This window comes from Apodemus sylvaticus, chromosome 15 (assembly GCF_947179515.1).
Source record: "Apodemus sylvaticus chromosome 15, mApoSyl1.1, whole genome shotgun sequence".
Taxonomy (NCBI): Eukaryota; Metazoa; Chordata; class Mammalia; order Rodentia; family Muridae; genus Apodemus; species Apodemus sylvaticus.
Genome location: NC_067486.1, coordinates 81,131,118 through 81,156,233, shown reverse-complemented (window position 1 = coordinate 81,156,233; position 25,116 = coordinate 81,131,118). Strand labels below are relative to the sequence as shown.

Sequence of the window (25,116 nt, the reverse complement as noted above, 5' to 3'; positions counted from 1 at the left end):
ATTCACAGCATGTGTAATAATACACACAAGAGCTCTTCAAACTCAAGAGAAACAAAGTCCCAGTACTGACAGAGAAGATGGATGTAAAGTACTACCTCTAGGAAAGGAACTATTGACAACAATTAGCTGTCAAAAGAGGAAGAGTCATTTTTCCTTAATAATTGACTAGATTATAAGTGCTGTCTCTACACACAAAGTTGTTTGAGAAATACATTGGACTTAATGTGTTTTTAATAACAGAAAATAAAACACAAATTTGGGTCAGTAGGATGGTAAGGAATCTTGGGGGAGTTGTGCAAAGGTAATGATTATAGACAAAATACATTGTATGTAACTCTCAAAAAATAATTAAGATATTTTAAATTATGTATAGAAAAGATTTTACATATTTTACCTTCTACTTAATAGAATGAGAATACTGAAAAACATGTCAAATGAATTTTAGCCTAGGATAATGGTTTTTTTTTTTCACTGTTTTATTGGTATGAGGCGACACCATGACCACAAAAACTCTTATAAAATAAACCATTTTATAGGAGGCTGGCTTAGTGTTTTAAAGGTTTAGTCCATTATCATCATGGTAAGGATAACAGTGACACGCAGGTAGTCACTGGAAAAGTAAGTGAAAATTCTACATCCTGATACACAGGCAGCAAAGAGAGAAATTGTGGCATAGGCTTTGGAAACTTCAAAGCCCTTCCCTAGTGAACTACTTCCTCCAACAAGGCCATAACTATTCTAACAAGGCTGCACTTACTCTAACAAGGCTCCATCAACTCCAACAAGGGTGCACCAACTCCAATAAGGCCACATCTATATAAGCCTATTGAGGCCATTTTTATTCAAACCACCACGGAAAATGACAGTGCCAGGAGCCATTCTCGCTTAGATCTCAAAACCTCCTCCTTTCAGCCATCTTACATGCTCAAGCCTGCCTTTGTAAGGAGAAATATTAGCTTTCATGTTTGCAAATATCAAGTTGGTTAGCACATATAGAGCTCATGTTGGTTAGAACAGAGCTCACCTGCAGTTAGGTTACTATAACAATCTCTTTCCACTTTTAACTTCTCATGATCATTTTAATTTGCCAGCTTCCTTAAGGCCCAAGCCAGCTTCGTCATGAGATTCTGAGAGAAAATTCTGAGAGACTACTTCCAAGAGACAATGTTTAGAGACAGTGTTTGCCCCCCGAGAGACTGTTCCCTGGAGACAATGTTTGCCCCCTCATACCCCCTCTCTATATCCTGCTTGCTTTCCTTTATATTGCTGTGTGTAAAACAATAAAGTTTGACAGCTGATCAGAACACTGTCTTGCTGTCTGTCTCTCACATCTCTTGTCTCTTGTCCTTTCTCAGGTGGTCCAGGGACCCTGTTGACTGTCTTGTGGGTTGAGACACTCTGGTACCCAATAGTGAGGCCCCCGTGGAGTCATCAAGGAAAGGAAGGTCGTAGGAAACGAAGGAAGGGCCCTTCAAGTGCAGCTCCAGGAGCGGATAGGTCAAGGCACGGTTGACCCACTGGCGCCCGACCAGGGAATAATCTCCACAGCGACCTTCTCAGAAGGTGAGACATGGGACAAGCATTTACTCAGCAATCCCTGTTTATTTCAGGGCTTAAGTAATCCCTCAAGATGTGAGGGGCTAGGGTGAAGAAAAAAGATCTTAAGTACTTTTAAGACTTTGTGGGACAAATTTGTCCCTGGTTCCCAGAGGAAGGGACCATAGATAAGAAAACATGGGCTAGAGTAGGTGATTGCTTTAAAGATTACTATGCAACTTTTGGTACTGAAAAAAATCCCTATCACTGTCTTTAATTACTGGTTTTTGATTAATGCTGTTATTCAGGATTCCTCACAGTGGCCTGACCTCCAGGATCTAGTTTCTGAGGGAGAGCATTCTCTGAAAAAGTGCTAGTCACAGAAACCATCTCTGTGCTCTTTCACCCCTCCCACCTCTGTTGTGATTGAAATGGAGGAGGGACATTTAAAACGGTCTCTGTCTATGTCTGCTCTTTCCCCTGATTTCTCAAAACAATCATGTATCAAAAAACTCTATCCTTCTCTACAAACTCTAAAATCTAGCCATAATCCAGGTGCTGACACTCTATCACCTTGGGAGGAAGCCAGTTTGGAGGAGGAAGCGGCAAGGTATCATGGCCCAGACCCACCTATGGTTGCCCCCACCACCACCAATATTGCCTTTGCCTTAGCACACCCTGTGACAGACTCGGTTCCACCTTTCCTCCCTCTGCCTTATGGGCCTTTTGATTAGTTTTTTACTTCCCCCTCAGCTTCTGCTGCCACAAGAGAGCCTCTGAAGAAATTTCTTCAGCTTTCAGGTTTGCAAATATCAAGTTGGTCAGCAGATATAGAGCTCATGTTGGTTAGAACAAACAGAGCTCACCTGCAGTTAGGTTACTATAACAATCTCTTTCCACTTCACCTCTTCGTGATCATTTTAATTTGTCATGAGATTCTGAGAGAAAATTCTGAGAGACTACTTCCTAGAGACAATGTTTAAAGACAGTGCTTGCCCCTGAGAGACTCTTCCCCAGAGACAATGTTTGCCCTCTCATACCCCCTCCCTACATCCTGCTGCTTTCCTTTGTATTGGGGTGTGTAAAACAATAAAGTTTGACAGCTTGATCAGAATATTGTCTTGCTGTCCATTTCTTATGTCTCTTGTCTCTTGTCCTCTCTTAGGTGGTCCAGGGACCCTGTTGACTGTCCTGCGAGTCGGGACATAACAGAATTTATAAGAATTAAAGAAGTGACCTTGATAATTTTTAAATTGAATTATTGAGCAACTCTAAAAAACATTGAAGATGATCTATCTCCAGCAGTATCTTATATTAAAGCAAAAGTTTGATTCTTTATACAAATATTAAACAGAATATGCATCTTATGAATATGAAAATTTGTTCCATCTTGAATAGTGATAAAATTCCATAACTTCTGGCTCATGTTAGGAGTCCCAAGCCTTCAGAACAAATCCCACACATGCTGAGTGTTTCATTTCTCACTGCAAAGAAACCTGTGCATCTAGCAGAGACCCAAATCTGACTCAGGAGAAAGCCACAGTTATGCAAGGGGAGTTCCAGAACACGATGTTATGGAAACTGTGAACCCAGGAGGGAATACCAGGATGTCTTTGAATGAGACATGGGGAGTCACATAACTCCCAGCACAAGCTGCAGACATGACCCAGGACAATTCCTGATTCTCAAAAGACTAGAGATAAAACCTCAACAGATATAAAAAGATTGAAATAATCCCTTGTGTTCTCTCAGATCAACAGGGACTAAGGCTGAAGTTCAACAACAAAATGACAGAAAACCCACATATTCGTGGAAACTGAACAACTCTCTACTCAATGACAAACTTGGTCAGGGAAGAAATACAGAAAGAAAGTAAAGACTTTCCAAGGGCCGCAGCATACCCAACTTATGGGACACAATGTAAGCAGTGCTAAGAGGAAAATTCATAGTACTAAGTGCCTTCATAAAGAAATTGGAGAAATCCTGTACTAGCAACTTAACAGTATATCTGAAAGCTCTAGACCAGAAAGAAGCAAACGCACCAAGGAAAAGAAGGTGGGAAACAGTCAAACTCCAGGCTGAAATCAACTAATTATAAACAAAAGGAATGATACAAAGAATCAATAAAACCAAGAGCTGGTTCTTTGAGAAAATCAACAAGATAACAAACCCTTAGCCAAACTAATCAAAAGGCTCATATACAGTATCTAAATGAACAAAATAAGAAATGAAAAGGGAGACAGACATAACAAATAAGAACAGTGGAAAGTCAAAAAAATCATCAGGTCTTACTACAAAAACCTATTCTTGACAAAACTGGAAAAATCTAGATGAACTGGATAATTTTCTGTACAGATACCACATACCAAAGTTAAATCAGATAAGGTGAACTATCAGTGCCATAAACCCTAAGGGAATTGAAGCAGTCATTAAAAACCTCCCAACCAAATTAATCCCATGTCCAGATGGTTTTAGTGCAGAATTCCAACAGATATTCAAAGAAGATCTAATAGCAATATTTCTCAAACTATTCCACAAAATAGAAACAGAGGGAACATTACCTAATTAATTCTATGAAGCCACAGTTACCCTGATATCTAAAGTACACTAAACTCAACAAAAGAGAACTTCAAACCAATTTTGCTTATAACCATTGATGCAAAATACTCAATAAAATTCTCACAAACAGAATCTAAGAACATATCAAAAACAACATTCACTAGGATCAAGTAGTCTTCATCCCAGGAATGCAGGTATGGTTCAATATATGAAAATCCATCAATGCAATCTACCATATTAAAAAAAACTCAAGAGAAAAAAACCCACATCATTAATATTGAAAAAGCCTTCAACAAAGTCTAACAACCTTTCATGTTATTAATCTTAGAGGGATTAGGAATTCAAGGCAAATACCTAAAAATAATAAAAGCAATATATAGTAAACCAATAGCCAATTATCAAAACAATGGAGAGAAACTTGAAGCAATCCCACCAAAACTAGGGACAAGACAAGGCTGCCCACTCTCTCCCTATCTATTCAATATAGTATTTGAAGGTCTAGCTAGAGCAATACAAAAACAGGAAGAGACAAAGGGGGTACAAATTGGAAAGAAAGATGTTAAGGTATCACTATTTGAAGATGTTATGATAATATATATAAGAGACCCAAAAAAATCTGCTTGAGAACTCTTACAGCTGACAAACAACTTCATTAAAGTCACTAGGTATAAAATTAACCCAAATAAACCAGTAGCCCTCCTTTAAACAAATGATAAACTGGCAGAGAAAAAATTAGGGAAATAATACCCTTCACAACAGCAACAAATAATTTGAAATATTTTAGTGTAACTGTAACCAAGCAAGAGAAAAATGTGTATGACAAATGTCTTCAAGTGTCTGAAGAAGAAAATTGAAGAAGACCTCAGAAAATGGAAAGACCTATCATGCTCATGGATCCATAGGAGTAACATAATCAAAATGGCCATCTTACCAAAAGCAATCTATAGATCCAATGCAATCCCCATCAAAATTCCAACACAATTTTTGCAGACATTGAAAGAGCAATTCACATCTACACATGGAGAAAAAAAAAGCAAGGATAGCTAAAACAATTTTGAACAATAAAAGAACTCTAGGAGAAATAACCATCCCTGTCCTCAAGCTGTACTACAGAATAATAATGATAAAAACTGCATGGTACTGATACAGAGACAGACAGTTTGATCAATGTAATAGAATCAAAGACCCAGAAATAAGCCCACACATATCCCGTCCTGACCTTGTTATTTGGGGAGTCGAGGAGGACTGGCCTGAAAGAGAAATGGGCGGGAAAGAAAAATGAGTCCAAGCAAAAGGGGTGTCTTGTCAAGGCCTCTTTAATGAAAAACTGACCGTCTGGCTATGAACACACCGTGAGAGGAAGTAGGGAGGGGCTGAAGGGGAATGCTAAAGGCACAGAAAGAGGAAAGGTCATCCGGGGTGGATGCTGACTGCGGCATCTAGCAGCTTTTCTGGAATACTGGTTCTGCCTAGACAACCCCAGGTGTTCAGCCAAGATAAGGACCAGTTGATCAGCCTTGTGTGAAGAAGGGAGTGGTTCAGCTGTAAACCTAAAGGTCAGTGGACTCTCAAGGTGAGAGCTGTTGAAAGTCTGGTTTCCCACAGTTTGGTCTCACACACACACATCTTTGGACTTTCTACTTTTGGCAATTCACTGGATGGTTTTTGTGTGTCAACTTGACACAGGCTGAAGTATCTCAGAGAAAAGAGCTTCAGGTGAGAAAATGCTTCCATGAGATCCAGCTGTAAGGCATTTTCTCAATAAGTGATCAATAGGGGAGGTCCCATTGTGGGTGGGATCCACCCTTAGGTTGGTAGTCTTGGATTCTATAAGAAAGCAAAAAGAGCAAGCCAGGGGAAGCAGGCCGGTAAGAAACATCCCTCCATCTGCACCATCTCCTGCTTCAGACCTGCTTAAGTTCCAGTCCTGACTTCCTTTAGTGATGAACAGCAATGTAGAAATGTAAACTGAATAAACCCTTTCCACCCCAACTTGCTTCTTGGTCATGATGTTTATGCAGGAATAGAAATCCTGACTAACACAGGCAAAGAAGCCAAAAAAATACAGTAGGGGAAAAGAAAGCATCTTAAACAAATGGTGCTGGTCTAACTGGCACTCTGCATGTATGAACCCAAATTGATCCATATCATCCTGTACAAAGCTCAAGTCCATGTAAAGCAAGGACCTTAACATAAAACCAAATACACTGAATTTAATAGAAGAGCAAGTGAGAAATAGGCTTGAATGCAAGGGCATGACAGACAATTTCCTGAACAGAATACCAATGGCTCAGGCTCTATGACCAAAAATTGATAAGTGGGACCTTGTAAAACTGAAAGTCTTCTGTAAGGCTATGGACACTGCCAATGAAACAAAACAACAGCCTACAGGTTGCGAAAAGATCTTCACTAACCCTATATCCAATAGAGGTCTAATATTTAAAACATATAAAGAACTTAAAACATTAGACTCCAAAAACCAAATGACCCAATTAAAAATGGGGCTCATTGCTAAACATAGAATTCTCAACAGAAAAAAAAAATCAACTGGATGAGAAGCATTTAAAGAAATGGTCAACAAATCAAAACCACCCTGAAATTTTACCTTACACCAATAAGAAAGGCAAGATCAAAACTCAAGCAACTGCACATGCTGGCAAGGATGTGGAGAAAGAGGAACACTCCTCCATTGCTAGTGGGATTCCAAACTTATACAACCACTCTGGAAAGCACTCTGGCAGTTCCTCAGAAAACTGGAAATAATTCTACCTGAAGACCCAGTTTTATTGCTTCTGGTCATATACCCCAAAATCTTCCACCATATCACAGGGACAAATGCTCTACTATGTTCATAGCAGACTAACTCATAATAGACAAAAACTGGAGGCTACCCAGATGTCTCTCAATCGAAGAATGGATACAGAAAATATGGTTCAATCACACTATGGAATACTATTCAGTTATTAAAAACAAGAACTACATGAATTTTGCAGGTAAAGGGATTGAATTAAAAAAAATATCATTCTGAGAGAGGTAACCCCAGACCCTAAAGGACATGCATGGTATATACTCACTGATTGTAGATGTTAGCCAAAAAAGTAAAGAATACCCATGAATACACAGAGCTCAACACCCAAGCCTTTCTACCCTACTTTGCTGTTTCTATCTCTTGTCACGAAAACTCAGAGCCTTCCAAGTCTATGAGTTTTGTCTTCAGAGATTGAAAAGAACCTATCCTGCTATTTGATGTTGATTTTAAAATAACCCCACTTATCTGATGTCCACCGGGAATTTCTACAAACTTTTCATCTATGCCACTTCCTCCTTGTGTAATCTGCAAAGAAGACTGGTAAATAGACCTGCCCTGCAAAGCTAAGGTTCTCCGAAGAGGCACTGAAGCCCTTCTTGGACTGCTTAGAGTAGGCTGACAGAGAAGGCAAACATGGTGTCAACACTTCCTTTCTTTCCCTCCCAAGTACCTTATTCTTATCTAAAAAGATCCCCAAGAGGCTCTTGGCTACTTATGACAGGATCTGATTGAAATTTAGCACTGAAGCCCTGGCACTAGATTGAGGAGAGTCTAAGCCTTTCTAGAGGTAATTACTGTGAAGAAATCCATGCCTTACCTTGGTAAATGTGATATTCACGGATCCACCTTGGAAATTCAAAAAGAAGTTGGATTTTTGGGAGCCACATTGCCCAGATGCATGGGTTAGACTGGGGTCAATGTTGAAGCGCCTCTGAGTTGCAGAATCCTAAACCAGGATAAGTCCAGTCAGTAAGATATAGGAGAAAAAAATCAAGCCAGAAGTATAGGCTATTAAATAAGTAAGTAGATGCTCATTCTAAAAAGACAATGCTCCAGTTGTGTGCCATCATCTCACTTCCAAGTGTATGCTTAAAGGCTTTCTTAAAGAAATCTCCCCATAATAAGTAGCTTTAATGGGTAACTAATAGGAAGTAAACTTCATGAAATTCAAATTTTGTACTGTTCTATGTACTGAAAGATGATGGAGAGAGGAGTTTGAACTCTATATCAAATGCAGATATGAGTTTTCTTTGGTTAAAAACTATGTAAAAAACAGTAGTTTATTATCATTCCTTTATAAATAAAATACTTTATATTACCCTTTTCTGTAATCTTGTTAATTTAGATTTTTATAATAATATTACAATGGGCTAGAACCATGGAGAACATCAAATTCCAATGTCTCATGTCAGAAAGGAACTGAGGCTAAGAAGTCATTACAGAGGAACAAGGACAGGTTGTGATTATCAGTCAGCATTGCTAATATTTCCAATGCTGGCTCCAAGTGAGAAGTATCTATGTTGAAGTTCTCCTTGCTTTCTCTACTTATTTTAAATTGTCTTCTGGAACACATTCCTTAGGATAGAGAACAATGGAAAGATGAACCCACAGCTACCTGTCTCACCTAAAGACATATTATAGAGAACTGTTCATTCTTAGTAAGACAACTTCAGTCAGACTTCAAAGATATCATTATCTTTGATCCCAACTTACCAAATCCTTTTCTTGAACAATCAGCGCTATTCCCATTTCTGCTTTTATGCAGAGCCTGCTTCCATTTAGGACTTCATAAGTTCCAGTCTTGGCTGGTGATGACCAAGTTACAAGAGTGGGCCTAGGAACTAGGGGGACAGGTGAGGTTGTTGATCTGTCCTTTGGTGTTGATGCTAATATTTCTGAGACATTAGTGGATAGAGTTGGCCTCTGATTGGTTATGCTTTTGTGTGATGCTATGGAAAATGTTTTGGGAAGGGTTGTCTGACCACCAAGTTGGGTAGTTCTCCCAGTTATATGGTTGACAGTGGCTAGACTAATTCTGGTTGTAGGAATTGGTAAATGTGAAATTGAGCCAGGGTCATTGGTATCTTCAGTAGATGAAGTAGTCTTGTGTGAGTTATTTGATATGACAAAGGTGTGGCTAGCTGAGCTGATGGGTAGAAGGCTCTTTGTAGTTACTGGGGTTGCTATTTTCATTGTTATGTGGGCTGTGTTTTCAAAGGTGAAAGTTTCAGCAGCCATTTGACTATAATCATCCTTAAATCTTGGTGCAAAATTTACATGAGATCTTTGGTTAATGAGTTGAAGTGGAGGTTTTGTTGTGATCTGTTCTGTTGCTGTTGCAGTATATTGAAGATAGCCTCTGGCTTTTGGAAATTCTTTTTCTCTTATTTGATAGCCATGTAAAATTACTGCAAATTAAAAAAGCAAAAGTGTTACAAGCAGTGACCAAATGCTCAAAAGATCCCCATCCCCACTTAAACTGACATATACAACTTCACGTCTAGGGAAAACTTTCAAGAGTTTCAACAATAAAATCAAGATCACCAAAGACTTTAGGACTAGGCCACCACTGTAATGTTTTAGTTCATACCTGTGTTCTTTACGTGTTCATGATCATATGGCAAATATTTGCATGTAAACCTTCATCTGCATAGGTTATGATACCAATGCACACCAAAGCAATCATATTCGACTGGGAAACCAAAAAGAAGTCATAAAGTGCTCCAGGGTGAACAGCAGCTATGACAACTTCATAGACTGGGGCAGCATTTAGAGTTATAATGTTTTGTATTTTTTATGGAATCATGTACTTCTAAATTTGGAATAAGTCTCACAAGCCATTTAGTTCCAATCATAATATGAAGGATAAATCATGGTTAATTGATATATATTCATGAAGTCTATACTTAACTACTCCCAATGATAATAGACTATTTTCTTGCAAGATATTCCCCCTCCACATTCTTTTTTCTAAATATAAACCAACTTCTATTATTTTCTTAATCTTTTGAGCTATCTAGTCTTTATTAACTAAGAAAAATCAAGATATAATTGCTCTGGTCCTTCATGATTGGTTTAAATGCCAGCTCTTCAGAGTGCCTTTCCTTGTCCTCCTTATAGTCAATAGCCTCTATCTCCATAGTTATCCGCCTCAGTGATAAATGCATTGTTTGACTTTACCTATCACATTTTGTGCTCAAATATGAGGAGCATATTAAAAAGAATTTGATTATATTGCCAGTAGGAATGAGTGGAATTTCATCCTTGAAAAAAGTCTACTTGCTGGGGTTTTTTCTTGGTTATACAACTTATTCACTACATTAAAAGCCTAAATTTAAAATTGTGTGTATAGTTTTCACCACAGGTGCCTGTGCATAGAAAGCGCTCAGCAAATATGAGTTGGATGTGTGAGTAAAAGAGGACAACTCCCTTGAAGACATTTTAGAATATTATAAAGATTTAGCAAGTTGGTTTCAGTGAAAACCTTCAGGACCATTGAATATATATTGTCTGCTGTTGTCACAAATTGTCTCCAGGGATATCCTTTAAAGAGTTAAAGACCTCTGTCTTTATTTCATCCAGATTCTATCCTTGCCTCTTTTTAGGCACATATAAATCCAGAAAAGTAGACAAAATTCTTAAACTGGCCCGTGGAATGAGGTATTCTGGCAAACCACTCTGTCTATTCAAATTTCATTGTTTATATTGTATTTACTCAGACATTTCTAAAAACTGTAGTTGCTAGATTCTGGGATAAAGCTTGAGAACAGAGGACATGGTTCTTCTGGTATTTATGAAATCCTCAGGTTCATAACTGTCAATATAGTCTATAAGTATCTTTAGGTCTCCTTTCATTAAATACATTTTAAGTGGCTAATTATTCCATATTAATAGGTAGCAGCAAGGCTTTTGGCACTTTGGCAACTGAGGATCAAACTCAAGACTTTGCGTATGGTGGCCAGGCAGTGTACGGCTGAGTTACATTCCTTACCCTTAAAACTGGAAATTTATTACATGGAGGTTTTAAGCCAAAGGTACTTTTTCTTCATCCTACCACAGAGACACTTGCTCAACAATGTCCATTGCTGCTCTATTCATAATAGCTGGAAATTGGAAACAACCTAGATGTTCCTCAACAAAGAATGGATAAAGAAAATGTAGTACATTTACCAAAAAACAGTATTTTTCAGCCATTTTTAAAACATGAAGTCATGACATTCACAAGTAAATGGGTAGAACTAAAAAAAAAAAATTATCCTGAGTGAGGTATACCATATCCAGAAAGAGAAATATGGTATTATTTGCTTATATGTAGATATTAGTTGTTAAGTCAGGGATAACCAACCTACAATCCACAGAACTACAGAGGATAGGTACAGTGCAAGAAGCAAGGAACTAGGTGGAACAGAGAAATCTTATTTGGGAAGGAAAACAGAATAGATTGTTATGGATGGGTAAGAAAGGGCTGGAACTGGAGGATCAAGTGAGGAGAGAGAGATAAGAGAGAGAAAACAGAGGGATTTTGTGGGCAGACAGTTGAAATTAAGGATCATTTGAGGGTCAGGATGAAAATCTAACCCAATAAAAATGTCCTAAATCAAACACATATAGGAAGGCAAGTGGGAAATGCCAAACAAGCCCATTACTGAAGATAAAATCTACACAACACACTAAACGTGGAGAAGTCCAACAGTGCATGCATAGATCGTTCACTCCTGTGGACCAGCAACATTAGTACACCACAATACTTTGCACAGTAAACTAAAATAAAAACATAAACACCAATCCAGTCACCATCCTCAGATCAACAATGTTATCCTCTCTGTAATATGTGTTAGGGAAATGGTGGCCCAAAACTTGTGTGTGGAATTAGTAAACCAACATCATACTTGACTTAATGCCCACTCCATGAGATGGAACACTGCTTGAGTGACCAGAACAAGGCATTATTAGACCACACAAGAACCTAGGGTAAAATCAACTACTATTGTTCTAAAAAAAGAAAATATAGCAGTAAAATGACTTCAATGACAATGTGATGTACTCATAAATCATTGCCTTGCTCCACCATCATCAGAGAAACTTCCTCCAGCAGCAGATGAAAACAAATATAGAAGCCCACATATAGATGATGTGCAAGGGATGAGACATCTTGGAAGACTCAGTCCTAAATGAGATGTCTCCATTAAATCCCTCCCCTCAGGGTTCAGGGAGCCCTGTGGAAGAGGAGGTAAAGAGTGTAAGCCAGAGAGAATAGAGCACACCCAGCAAACAAGGCTGTCTAAATCAAACTGAGCAAAGCTCATATGAACTCGCAGACTGAAGCAGGATACACAGGACCTGCATGAATCTGGACCAGGTCTTTTGCATGTACATTATGGATCCAGTTTAGTGATCATATTGGATTCCTCAGCATGAGAACAAGTAGATCTCTAATTCTTGTGCCTTCTCTTGGGCTCTTTTCCTTCATTGATAAGTCTTGTCCAACTCCACTGGAATAGTTTTTGCTTTAATTATATTTTATTATATTTCTATTAATTAATTAATGAATAATGAAAACCTAGCCACTATAGTAAAGGTTAACAACTGTATTGTTATACTTTCTGGAAAAGAGAAAGTCAGTTTTCTCCAATAGAGTGACACTGAATAGTTCAACCATTTTAGGATAGGCCTCATGTTCAGGAGTAATTGATCAATGTATAGATTCCACTCGTTTTTAGTGTATTTATATTGGGTTACAGTTTGATGAGAGTTGTTGTTGACTTTTTATTGTTTTGGGATGTTAGGGGTGAAGTTTTACTTTCTTTACTTGATTGGAGATTGTTGTATTGGGTTTTGATTTTTAAAAAAAAAAGACTTAAAATTGTATGGATAGGGAGGTGGAAAGGATCTGGAATGTCTTGAGAGATGAAAGGAATATAATCAAAATATGTTTAAGTTTAAATTTGTTTTAAATAATGAGAATATAATAAGAAGAAAAGAGTGATGTCATCTAATCTTAGAAGAAATTTTTTCATTCCTTATATGTAAGTGCTAGCCAATAAAATATACACATAAATAAACAAATGTGTGTGTTTAGTGTAACACTTAGAAAAGAACATGAAATTGTTACAACAAAGACAAAATGCTTACTAATGTATTAAATACAAGCATAAACATTCAAAGTGATGCTTCTTCTTCCTTAGCAATGTAAGTTTAACTATAAGATGAACCTGTGTTTATTGCAATAAGGAACCTTTAATCTTACTTTTGCTTCTAGAGGGATGAATATGTGCATAGGCAGCAATTTTGACTTATATCTTCTAGCTTAAAACAGTGGGAAGTGATTCCCACAGTGCTAGTGAGTGAATCCAATGCTAAACTAACACTACCATTGTACTACACTCCCAAATTAAGTCATTTCTTGTATTTATGAGAACATGAAATTATAATTCTGAAAGCATGGCACAAGCAAAAACTACTTGGATTAAGGCAGCTGTCATGACCACACAACTTCCATTAGGTTCATGTAACAACTGAGGCCACAGCGTCCTCCACTCCGTGTAAGCAGTGCAGTGTAGACAAAGCCAGTGATCTCACAAGTTCAGTAGTTCTGAACTTTCAGAAACTGGAAAGTTGCTCATATACTTGCTAGCAGAACAGAACAAGAACCCTATAAAACCCATTATCTTATGTATAACACACTCTAGTGAGAGTAGGTATTTAAACAGCCATTTTAAGCTTGGATTCCCAGGCTACCTCTCTTCCTTGTGCAACAGCACTATCTTAATAACATTTTTGATGCCTCAGTTTACACCTTTGTGAAGTGGTGTAACTGGTCAGGTGACTTTTGATATATCTTCACGTGTCACTATTTATATAAAATAAACAACATGTTTAAGATAAACATAGAATGGAGTATGTAACCAGCTACAGCTTCAATTCCTAAGCTTTGGCCTAGTTCTATTAAATCAAAGTGAATTTTATAAACTCACATTGATATGGTATCTGTACTAATGTAGGTGCCTTAGGCAATGTCTTCTGGTATTGATACTTATTCTAACTTACAGAAGTTCCACTCAAAGCAGAAAGACCCTTGGAAAAAATAGATGTGCCCCACCTACATAAGATAATAGATATTTACTGTTTTCACATTAAATACCTGTAGAAGCAGAAACCACATCTTTAGCACTATAGCCTTCCCTGCCTCACCTTTGGTCCAGGACACACACATGCTTTTAAATTTAAGAGAAATAAATAAAGAATGGCCACCATAAAAATTGGGGTGTGTTACTTACCAGTCAGGGACAGGAAGAGTACAGCTACTGCAGAGATCTGCCCAGGCATGACAGGTGAGATCATTCTACTGCTGCTGTGTGCTTAGGTCCTCTGAACTGTAGGAATGGAGTCGATCTCAGAGCAGATCCACAGAACGCCAAGGAACATCAAGCTCATCCACTTGTGGCACTGAAAATGATTTCACATCATGAGAGGTAGCTAATCCAGCTAAGCCTTGTTCTGCACCAAGGGGGAACCGCAGGCACCTCATAGTGGGAAAGTAAACACTTACCTCTTCCTGGAGTGTATGAAAGAGGTGAAGGGGCGGGGGGACTGGTTAAGGTGAAGGGCGACGGAAATTATTTCTCCAGGAAAGGTGGCAGATCTGGGGAAGTTCCTTTCCTTATGAGATGGGTCTCTTCTTTATGTAATAGCTTGAGGCCATTTCTGTAAACTCTTGCCAGCCAGTTTCTCAAGCACAAAGTTGTGGAATAGTTCTAGAGCACTTTCTCTGTGCAAGGCATGCCAGTGTCATGTTCACAGTTTCCTCACTTTGTAGTGTGTGTGTGTGTGTGTGTGTGTGTGTGTGTGTGTACTACAGAATAATTATGAAAAGCCGAGAGGCCAAAGCAGAGTTAAAGAAGCTTTGGGAGTGAATGTACTTTTCCATTTTAATCACTTCTATATATGTGTTGATTTATAAATATGTAGACATTTTGCTGATATCTTATATTGATTTCTAATTTAACTTTATGGTTAAAAACAATTCTAGAACTTAAATCTTACAAATTTTTGAGACTTCTTTTCTGACCAAGACTGTAACTGTATTACTTTTCTAGATTTGTCACAATGAAGTACCATGGATGAGGCAACTTATATGCCAGAAATTTACTTTCCTAAAATTCAGATAGTCTGAAATCTGAGATCAGTCTATTACTGTGCTTATTTCTTCTAAGTCTGGTAGACTGGAGTCTATGGCCATCCACTGTACATGTGTCTGTCCTGCTCTCCACTTCTTATGTCTACACTTACAGACTCATTTTACTTTTCAAAGACCCCATCTCCAAATACAGTCACATTTCAAGACAAAGGAGTCTTCTACCTGTTAATCTGTTGGTGAAGAGGAATGACATATGTCCCATAACATGATGGGTCAACTTACTAAACTTTAGCTAAGCATTTGAAAAGAATATGTTATCATAGTTTGGTTCAACTCCTGTAATAAACATATCATGGCAACTAGAAGAGGAAAGGATTAATTTCAGCTGGTAACTCCCAGGTCACAATTCACCCCTGATGGAAATTAGCACAAACTCAAGGCAGGAACACAAAAGCAGAAACATGGAAGAATGCTACTTACTGGCTTGCTCCTAGTGCTTTCTCAGCCTGCTCTTTCATGGGCCCTCCCACATTAATGGAGAAAAGACCCTAAAAATCTATTCTGAGGCTAATTTTATGGAAGCTGAAGACAGGTAGTTCTCTAGGAGTTATCCATGATGCTAGTACCAGATTAGAACTGCTAAGTCCTCCAGTATCATGAACTGAACAACTACTGGATTCTTGGCCTTTCTATCTATAGACAGTCATTGTTGCCCTATAAATCCTGAAAGCTACTTTAAAATTCTATAGTTTTTCATTCTCTCAGTTCCATTCCTTTAGTGAACCCTGACTAATATAGTTTGTAGTAACAGAAGTGATTCTGTAGGAAAAAATTCTAAGGATGGAAGTTTTAAGTATCTAAAACTCAATCTGTAATTTGGCAATGACTATAGATTGAAAAATACTATGGTGGCATGGACAACATTGGAAGCCCATGGTTAAAATTACTTAAAGGGACAACTGTTAGGGACAAGAAATTCAGTGACTTTAGACAAAGTGCTGTAAAATAAGGAGGAGGGTGATTGTGCTGGTTGCTTCTATAAGCTCTGGATAAACTACACAACAAAAAAACATAAGCTCACAGAAAACTCTGGATTAGCATAACAGCCTAAAAGTTTTTAAGTGTACCATGAAAACACCATCTCTCCAGTGGCCATAGAATTCAAGTTGCAGAAAATGATACCCAAGCTCTCATTATGAGGTTGGCTGTGAAAATTCAACTCCCAACTTTAAAGAGTGTGTGTCACTGGAGTAAGAACACTGGTAATGACTGGTATCCTACAATTCTAGGTGGAAATGTGTGGGAGGACCCTAATGAAGCTGAGGACTTTAAACCCTCATAATCCCAAGAGCTTTTCTTATCTGAGGGAGAAGTCTTTCTACCCTCAACAGATCATACATCTTCATTGCCACGACCACCCCTGCCCCTGTAATACTGCCCATTCCACCGTTGCCCCAGGGAATTATTCCTTTATTTCTTCTAAACAAGGACAGACTTTTTCTGAAGAAGATGCCAGGTGTAGCACTACTGACATCTCTCAATGCCCAACAACAGTTAGTTCTGGACCAATAAGGCTAAGCAGGCTTCTTCTATAAGTGAGATAGAAACTGTAGTCCATGATGATGTTTACTACTACACTGCTAAAGAGCTTAATAAATGTACTAATTCATTCAAGCAGAAGTCTGAGAAATATGTGTCACCATGGATTTTAAGAGTGTGAGATAATGGAAAGAACATAAAACTGGATTAATCCAAGCCTACTGAATGAGAGTCTAAGAAAATAAGGCTCCCAAAAGTTTGATTGATTGGTTCAAATATTTCTCATAAGATGGATGACTGAAAGGAACTGGATATTTTATGGGTTAGGGACATTGCAATGCTAGGGAGAATATTCTAAGTAAAACTTAATCCTCCTGTGCTGTTTTAAATAATAATGCCCCTATAGGATCAAATATTGGATACTTAGTCACCAGGGAGTAGCACTACTTGAATGATTAGGAAGTGTGGCTTTGTTGGAGTACGTGTGGCTTTGCTGGAGGAAATGTGTCACAGTATCTATGTTTTGAGATTTCAAAAGTCTATGCCAGACCCAGTCTCTTTCTCTCTGAGGTACCACAGATTATTAAATAAAAATCCCAGTGCCAGGTATGGATTACTTCTTTGCAAATTGTTGGTCAGTGATGTTCCATATATAGCCTTCCCCCTAAAAAATGTAAGCTGTTGCTTAAAACTTGATGTAATCATTGCTAAAGACACCATATAGCTGAAGAAATCAAAGACATGGAGAAATTAGGCTGGTACCCAAAACCTAGAATCTTTATTCCTAACAGCTAGATTTCCATGCTGGAAGATGCTATGCACACTACTGGGAGATAAAAAAATATCAAAACCCTGTGAACTCTGAACTGCCAGCTGTAATAACAATCATCCTGGCACGTTATATACACTGGTGCAAAAGCAAGATAGATGTTATGCAAATAACCAACTATGTTTGTTGGATTTCAAGTCGACTATACAAAATAGAAGTCATGCCTGTTGTGGCTAAAAGTCTATGGCCAAGTACATTGCAGACCCTCAGGAATAACCCTAGTATTATCATTCTGCTAAATTGATAGTAATAAGCAGCCCCCTGAGTTTTGATCTTTATTCCCAAAGATTAGTTCGTCGATCAACCATCATGAGAGAAACTTCTTTTTCGGGTAGATGGTAATTACTACATAGTCCAATAACTAGTCAAACTGCAGAAAATAAAAGAGTGCAGAGTGCTCAGCTCTTAATGGTACATCTACATTGCACATGCAAAAATACTTAATGCTCAGGAATCATCATGGAAGAGGGCAAAAATGTTTGAAGAGTCCAAGAGAGAAGACATCTGCAGTGATTCAGTATTTGCCAGACTTGACAACACCTTTGCACACATGTACTCACAGCCAATATAATTGTATGCACATATCCTGCATAAGGTCAATCCAGCCAACTTCTCAACATAAATGGGAGAATGTTAAATGATTTTCATCGCATCCCAGAGAAATTTGGCAGTGTATAATGTTGAAGTATTTCCCATGTCCAATCATATTGAGACAGTGGAAGGCCCATGACTGGGCAGGGAAAAAGGGGGTAGAGCTAGAGTTGTAGCAAGAGGGCACACAGCCTGTGTGAGAGAGTCAGAGGTCAGAGAAGCAGGTTGGAATCTGACATTTTGCTGTGTGTTTTCCTAAAGTTAGAAATATTAGGGCAGGAGAGGATCCTCTGCCACAGGTGGCACAGGGAGATGCCCAGGTGGCAGGGAGATAGCTAGACTCCTAGGAGTGCAGACAAGCCTGTAAGTACAGATAGGAACACTCCTGCTGCTCAGAGGAACCCTCCCAGAACCCTCAGGACACAGGAACCCAGGGGCAGCCTGGGAGAGGAGCCTTCTGGTTTCTGTCTGCATCCAGAGCTGATCCTGGGCCACAGAGCTACACACATCTCAGGTGTGCCTACATATCTGCGAGCACAGAGCTGACCCTGTACCACAGGTCTCCATACCTAAATTCGTTGCAGAGAGAACTGGTATCCAAGGAGTACTGACACACAGGCTTGCAGAACAGACAAGCCACAGTCAAAGACAGCAAGACCAGCTAACATTAGAGATAACCAGATGGCAAGAGGCACAAGCAAGATTTTATGATGATGAAAGAGTACTTCAAGGAGGACATAAATAACTCTCTTAAAGAAATACAGAACACAGGTAAATGGGAAGAAGCACTTACAGAGGAAACACAAAAAAACAAAAACAAAACCCTTGAAGAACTACAGGAAAACACCAAACAGGTGCAGGAATTGAACAAAACCATCCAGGATCTAAAACTGGAAGTAGAAACAATAAACAAATCACAAAGGGAGACAACTCTGGAGATAGAAAACCTAGGAAAGAAACCAGGAGTCATATATGCAAGCATAACCAACAGAAAAAAGAGATAGAAGAGAGAATCTCAGGTGCAGAAGATACCATAGAAAACACTGACACAACAGTCAAAGAAAATGAAAAATGCAAAAAGCTCCTAACCAAAAACACCCAGGAAATAGAGGACACAGTGAGAAGACCATACCTAAGGATAATAGGTGTAGAAGAAAGTGAAGATTCCCACATAAAGGGCCAGTAAATATCTTCAACAAAATTATAGAAGGAAACTTCCATAACCTAAAGAAAGAGATGCCTGTGAACATACAAGAGTCCTACAGAACTCCAAAGAGTTTGGACCAGAAAAGAATTCCTCCCATCACATAATAATCAAAACACTAATATCAGATAAAATTGACTTTCAACCAAAGGTAAAGAACAGAAGGGCTTTCAGGCACTTAGCTCAACTACTCCAGAGCTTACCTTGGCCATGTCCACTCTAAAAAATAAAAATGTTGAACTTATAAAAAAGATATATCCTCCAAGCTCTGCTGAGATTCAGGGTCCACCTCCCTCTATCTGTGCCACTTGTGACAGAGACAGTGAAAGAAACTGCCTTGTTTAGTAAGGGAGGCCAGTGACCTCCACTGCTCGTCTACCTTCTCTGTGAATGTAGAGATAAATGGGATGGCCATACCACCCCAAGCTGATCTAGAACTAGGTTTACATTGAGAAGCACACATTTTATATCCCCACATAGTGAGTGTATAAACATAAAAAGGTCAACAAATTTAAAATGAAAACATATGGGGCAGTATTTCCTCTCACACTCAGGGATGCCCTTGTCTGTCTCATCCGGTTCTTTCCCATCCTCAATGTCTGGCCTACTCTACAGAATAGAGCTTAAAACATGATGCAGGAGGTGGAGCTAGGGAGTTCACAACATCTCAACATCCAAATGTTCTGGCCCTCAGTCTCCCCAAAGATTCTAGTACAGAGACAATTCACCTGGTCTCACCATGGCTCCTGGAAAACGCAGAGTTCTCAGAACCTGTAAATCTTGGAGAGCACCCTGCAGTCCAGGCACCAGAATCTAGGGAGATGTTGTAGCTCATAGGCATCTAGTCCATAACAGGACATCGGTATAGGGAAAAAGTTTCTGAACAGAACACCAATAGCATGTGCTCTAAGATCAAGAATTGACAAATGGGACCTCATAAAATTACAAAGTTTCTGTAAGGCAAAGGACACCATCAAGAGGACAAATCGGCAACCAACAAATTGGGAAAAGATCTTCACCAATCCTACATCAGATAGAGGGCTAATATCCAATATATATAAAGAACTCAAGAAGTTAGACTCCAGAAAACCGAACAACCCTATTAAAAAATGGGGTACAGAGTTAAACAAAGAATTCTCACCTGAAGAACTTCAGATGGCGGAGAAGCATCTTAAATCTTCTTTTAAAAAAAGAAAAAAATCTCTAAAATCAGAGTAATGCCTAGTTTGCAATGCTGGTAATTTAGAAAAATGAGATCCCTGTTCACCGTAGAAATTCAATAAATGATACTTGTGATGATTGTGGCCAGGGGTCACCACAGTAAAACTGAAACAAGGCTCCTTGGGGAAGCTCTTGTCTTTCCAGTATGCTAGCATACTTACTTTAGGGTAGAATTTATTTGTCATGCCTCATCCTCATATACACTCAGGATCAGAAACCAGTTATAAAAGCAGCAAGTGGTTTTAAATTAGAACAGACACTCAAATACCTCATGTGGTGAGGGAGAGGATTGATAGGTTGTTACTGGTTGTTGGTGGTTTATGGGGTTTTTTGCTTTGTTTTGTTTGTTTGTTTGATTGATGATGAATTGATTGATTGATTGATTGATTGATTGGTTGATTGATTGATTGTCTTGAAAACACCAAACTATTAAAGGATAGGTACATTCTTGCAATATGTGGAGAATGACTGTCCTCAAAGCCAACAGTTGGCAAAAAAAAGATGTTCTCTGAGTTTTGAAGGCACTTCCAGGCTGTGTGGCAGAATAATTAGACTGCTAATTGGTGGGTCAGAGAACTGATAAAAGTGAACCACGGACCTTCGCAGACAAATGCTATAGCTCACACCACATGGGTCCCTGCATGATTTAGGGAATGTAGTTTTAATAATTTTATGGTTCTAATGTGTAATTCTGATTAAGCATATTGAGTAGAATTTACCAAATAAACCTGTCAGTGAATTTAAAGTAGTCTTAACAAAATAAATATTTTGATAAATTAGAATTTTAAGACAAAAATTGTGCCTTTTCTCTTACTAGCCACTAGGTGGCAGAATGTCACCATAGTATATCCTGCTGTTTCCAGGACAGCTTTTCCTAATGGCAATGATGTTAAATGCGTGAACTATTTTCTCTTTTTTTATTTATTTCTTTTTTCTTTATTGAAAAAGGAAGTAAAAACACTTTATGATAAAATTAAAGATTTACATAGAAAATTTTTCAGATAAAATAGAAGAGAGTCATAGAAACACACATTAAAATTGACAATTTTCATGGAAAATTAAAGAGTTAAGTGGTACACATAAAAACATTACTAAATTAATTGAAATATGAAATAGAAACATTTTATGAGAGAATTGAAGATTTACGTGGAAAATATTTCTGATAAAATTGTAGAAAAAATGTAGAAAAACATGTTAGAATTGAAGATTATCGTGGAAAAATTTATATAGATATAATAATGGTAGGCATAAAGGTATTCCTAAGTTGATTGAAAGTGGAATTATAAACATTTTCTGATAAATTTGAAGATTTACATGGAAAATATTTCTGATAAAATTGAAGAAACCTATAGAAAAACATGTTAAAATTAAAGATTATCATGGAAATTATACAGATAAAATGATAGGCATAAAGATAATTCTAAATTGATTGAAGGTAGAATTATAAGCATTTTCAGATAAAATTGAAGATTTACATGGGAAATATTTCTGCTAAAATTCAAGAAATATATAGACAAACATGTTAAAATTGACTATTTCATGGAAAATTTTACATATAAAATGGTAGATATAAAATCTTTCTGAACTAATTGAAGGTGGAATTAGAAACATCCGTGATAAAATCAAAGATTTGCATTGAAAACATTTCTGATAGAATAGGGGAAATATATAGAAGGACATATTAAAATTGAAGATTATCATGAAAAATAATGCAGCTAAAATGGTAAACATAAAAAAACATAACTAAATTAATTATAAGGGGAATTACATACATATTCTGATAAAATTGTAGATTTACATGAGAAATATTTCTGCTAGTCTATGTCTTCTCATTGGGGAGTTGAGTCCATTGTTGTTAAGAGATATTAAGGAATAGCAGTTGTTGCTTCCTGCTATTTTTGATATTTTTAGGTTTGTGTGAATATCTTCTTCTGGGTTTGTTGGAAGATTACTTTCTTGCTTTTTCTAGGGTGTAGTTTCCCTCCTTGTGTTGGCATTTTCCATCAATTATCCTTTGTAGGGCTGGATTTGTGAACAGATATTGTGCAAATTTGGTTTTATCATGGAATTTCTTGATTTCTCCATCTATGATGATTGAGAGTTTTGCTGGGTATAGTAGCCTGGGCTGGCATTTGTGTTCTCTTAGGGTCTGTATGAGGTCTTCCCAGGATCTTCTAGCTTTCATTGTCTCTGGTAAGAAGTCTGGTGTGATTCTGTTAGGTCTGCCTTTATAAGTTACTTGCCTTTTTCCCTTACCGCTTTTAATATTCTTCCTTTGTTTAGTGAATTTGGTACTTTGATTATTATGTGCCCGGAGGAGATTCTGTTCTGGTCCAGATTGTATGGAGTTCTGAAGGCTTCTTGTATGTTCATGGGCATCTCTTTCTCTAGGTTAGGGAAGTTTTCTTCTATAATTTTGTTGAAGATATGTACTGGCCCTTTAAGTTGTAAATCTTCGCTCTCTATACCTATAATCTTTAGGTTTGGTCTTCTCATCGTGTCCTGGAGTTCCTGGATGTTTTGGGTTACCAGCTGTATGCATTTTGCATTTTCTTTGACTGTTGAGTCAATGTTTTCTATGGTATCTTCAGCACCTGAGGTTCTTCTATCTCTTGTATTCTGATGTTGATGCTTGCATCGTTTACTCCTGAATTATTCCAAGGTTTTCTATCTCCAGAGATGTCTCACTTTGTAATTTCTTTATCATTTCTACTTTCACTTTTATATCCTGGATGGTTTTGTTCAGTTCCGTCACTTGATTGTTTGTGTTTTCCTGTAATTCTTTAAGGGATTTTTGTGTTTCTTCTTTAAGGGCCTCTGCCTATTGACCCATGATCTCCTGCATTTCTTTAAGGGATTTTTGTGTTTCCTCTTTAAGGGCTTTTACCTGTTGACAGATGTCCTCCTGTATTTCTTTAAGGGAGTTATTTAAGTCCTTCTTGAAGCCCTCTATCAGCATCATGAGATACAATTTTAAATCTGACTCTTGCTTTTCCGGTGTGTTGGGGTATCCAGGACTTGCTATGGTGGAAGAACTGGGTTCTGATGTTGCCATGTGGCCTTGGTTTCTGTTGGTAGGGTTCTTGTTCTTGCCTTTCGCCATCTGGTTATCTCTGGTGCTAGTTGGTATTGTTGTCTCTGGCTGAAGTTTGTTCCTCCTGTGGGCCCGTAAGCCTGTGTCCTTACTCCTCTGAGCTCAGAAGTGAAAGCACTGCTGGGAGATCACTTTCTCCTGGCTGGCTGTGCACAGGAGGCTGTGAAATTTCCTGGCTCCCTGGTGCAAATAGTGGCAGGAAGACTTCTGTCCCAGCTGCTCCACTGATCTTAGGCCCTGTGTGCTCCTAGGTGTTCCTCTCCAGAGAGAAGGTGGAGATCTTACCTCTGCACTCAGAAGTGAAAGCGCTGCTGAGAGATCACTCTCTCCTGGCTGACTGTGCACGGAAGGCCATGGAGTCTCCTGGCTCCCTGGTACAAATGGCAGCAGGAAGACTTCTGTCCTAGCTGCTCCACTGATCATGTTCCCTGTGTGCTCCTAGCTCTTCCGCTCCAGAGAGAAGGTGGAGATCTCCAGAGAGAAGATGGAGATCTCACCTCTGTGCTCAGAAGTAAAATTGCTGCTGGGAGATCACTCTCTCCTGGTAGGCTATGCACAGGAGGCTGTGGAGTTTCCCCGGCTCCCTGGTGCCAATGGCAGCAGGAAGAGTTCTGTCCCAGCTGCTCCATTGATCTTATGCCCTGTGTCACTATTTTCTCTTTTAAACCAGACATTTTTTTCTCTATGCCTTAAAACTAAGCACATTCCTAAAGTTCAACTCCAGATTGTCCACCAAAGTTCACAGTTTCAATTGGTGGCAGATCTTCTCTAAAGCCACGCTTAAGGCGTGGGCTCCTCTTGTCTTCCAGGGGATGGCGGACAACTATGACTGAGGGTCCAATGCCAGTGGAGATCTTGGCACCAACCTAGGAGCATCTCCATGTTTATCCTTACAAGGCTGTGTTTAAATCTATCCTGTAACATAAATGATAAAAGAATTTAAGCATAAAGAGGTGAACCTGCGTTTCCAAACAGATGAAATTAGAACCCAGTGGGGCCCGTTCCTATGCTGTGGAATAAAAGGGTGGGGGAGTATAAGCTATGGGACTGGAGAGATGGCTCAGAGGTTAAGAGCACTGGCTGATCTTCTAGAGGACCAAAGTTTAGTCTCCAAAATTAACATGGTGACTCACAGTGCCGGTGGCTCGAGCACTGCGTGTATGTAGTGTACGGACATACCTGCAGGCACTCACACATACACATGAAATAAAAATAAATAAATCTAAAAACAAAAAACAGGAGCAGCTGGGACGGAAGTCTTGTCACCGCCATTTGCACCAGGGAACCGGGAGACTCCACAGCCTTCTGTGCATAGCACAGCACAGATCTCCCAGCAACGCTTTCACTTCTGAGAGCAGAGGTGAGATCTCCACCTTCTCTGGCTCCCTGGTGCAAAGACGGCAACTAAACCTTCCATAGTGGCCAAGAAGTGGTATAGCTGGGTCATATGGTAGAGTATTTTTAATTTTGGAAAATTCTTCAAAGTGATTTCCGCAGTGACACACTCATTTGCAATCCCACCAAGAGTGAATGAGGGCGCTCTTTCCTTCACGTGCCCTCTAGCATTTGTTGCCTGTCTTTCCATTAATCGGTACCA

General features: G+C 38.6%; 1 protein-coding gene across 1 annotated transcript in view; it reads right to left on the bottom strand.

Moving 5' to 3' along the window:
- The window catches only part of Lamp3 (lysosomal associated membrane protein 3), a 60,121-nt gene extending 45,891 nt beyond the window's left edge, over positions 1–14,230 (bottom strand). The window contains exons 1-3 of the mRNA XM_052158450.1: positions 14,182–14,230; positions 8,618–9,312; positions 7,722–7,850 (exon numbers count right to left, since the gene is read on the bottom strand). Of these exons, the coding sequence (XP_052014410.1) occupies positions 7,722–7,850; positions 8,618–9,312; positions 14,182–14,230 (873 nt within the window). The remainder of the gene's footprint in view (positions 1–7,721; positions 7,851–8,617; positions 9,313–14,181) is intronic.
- Positions 14,231–25,116: the final 10,886 nt, after the last annotated feature.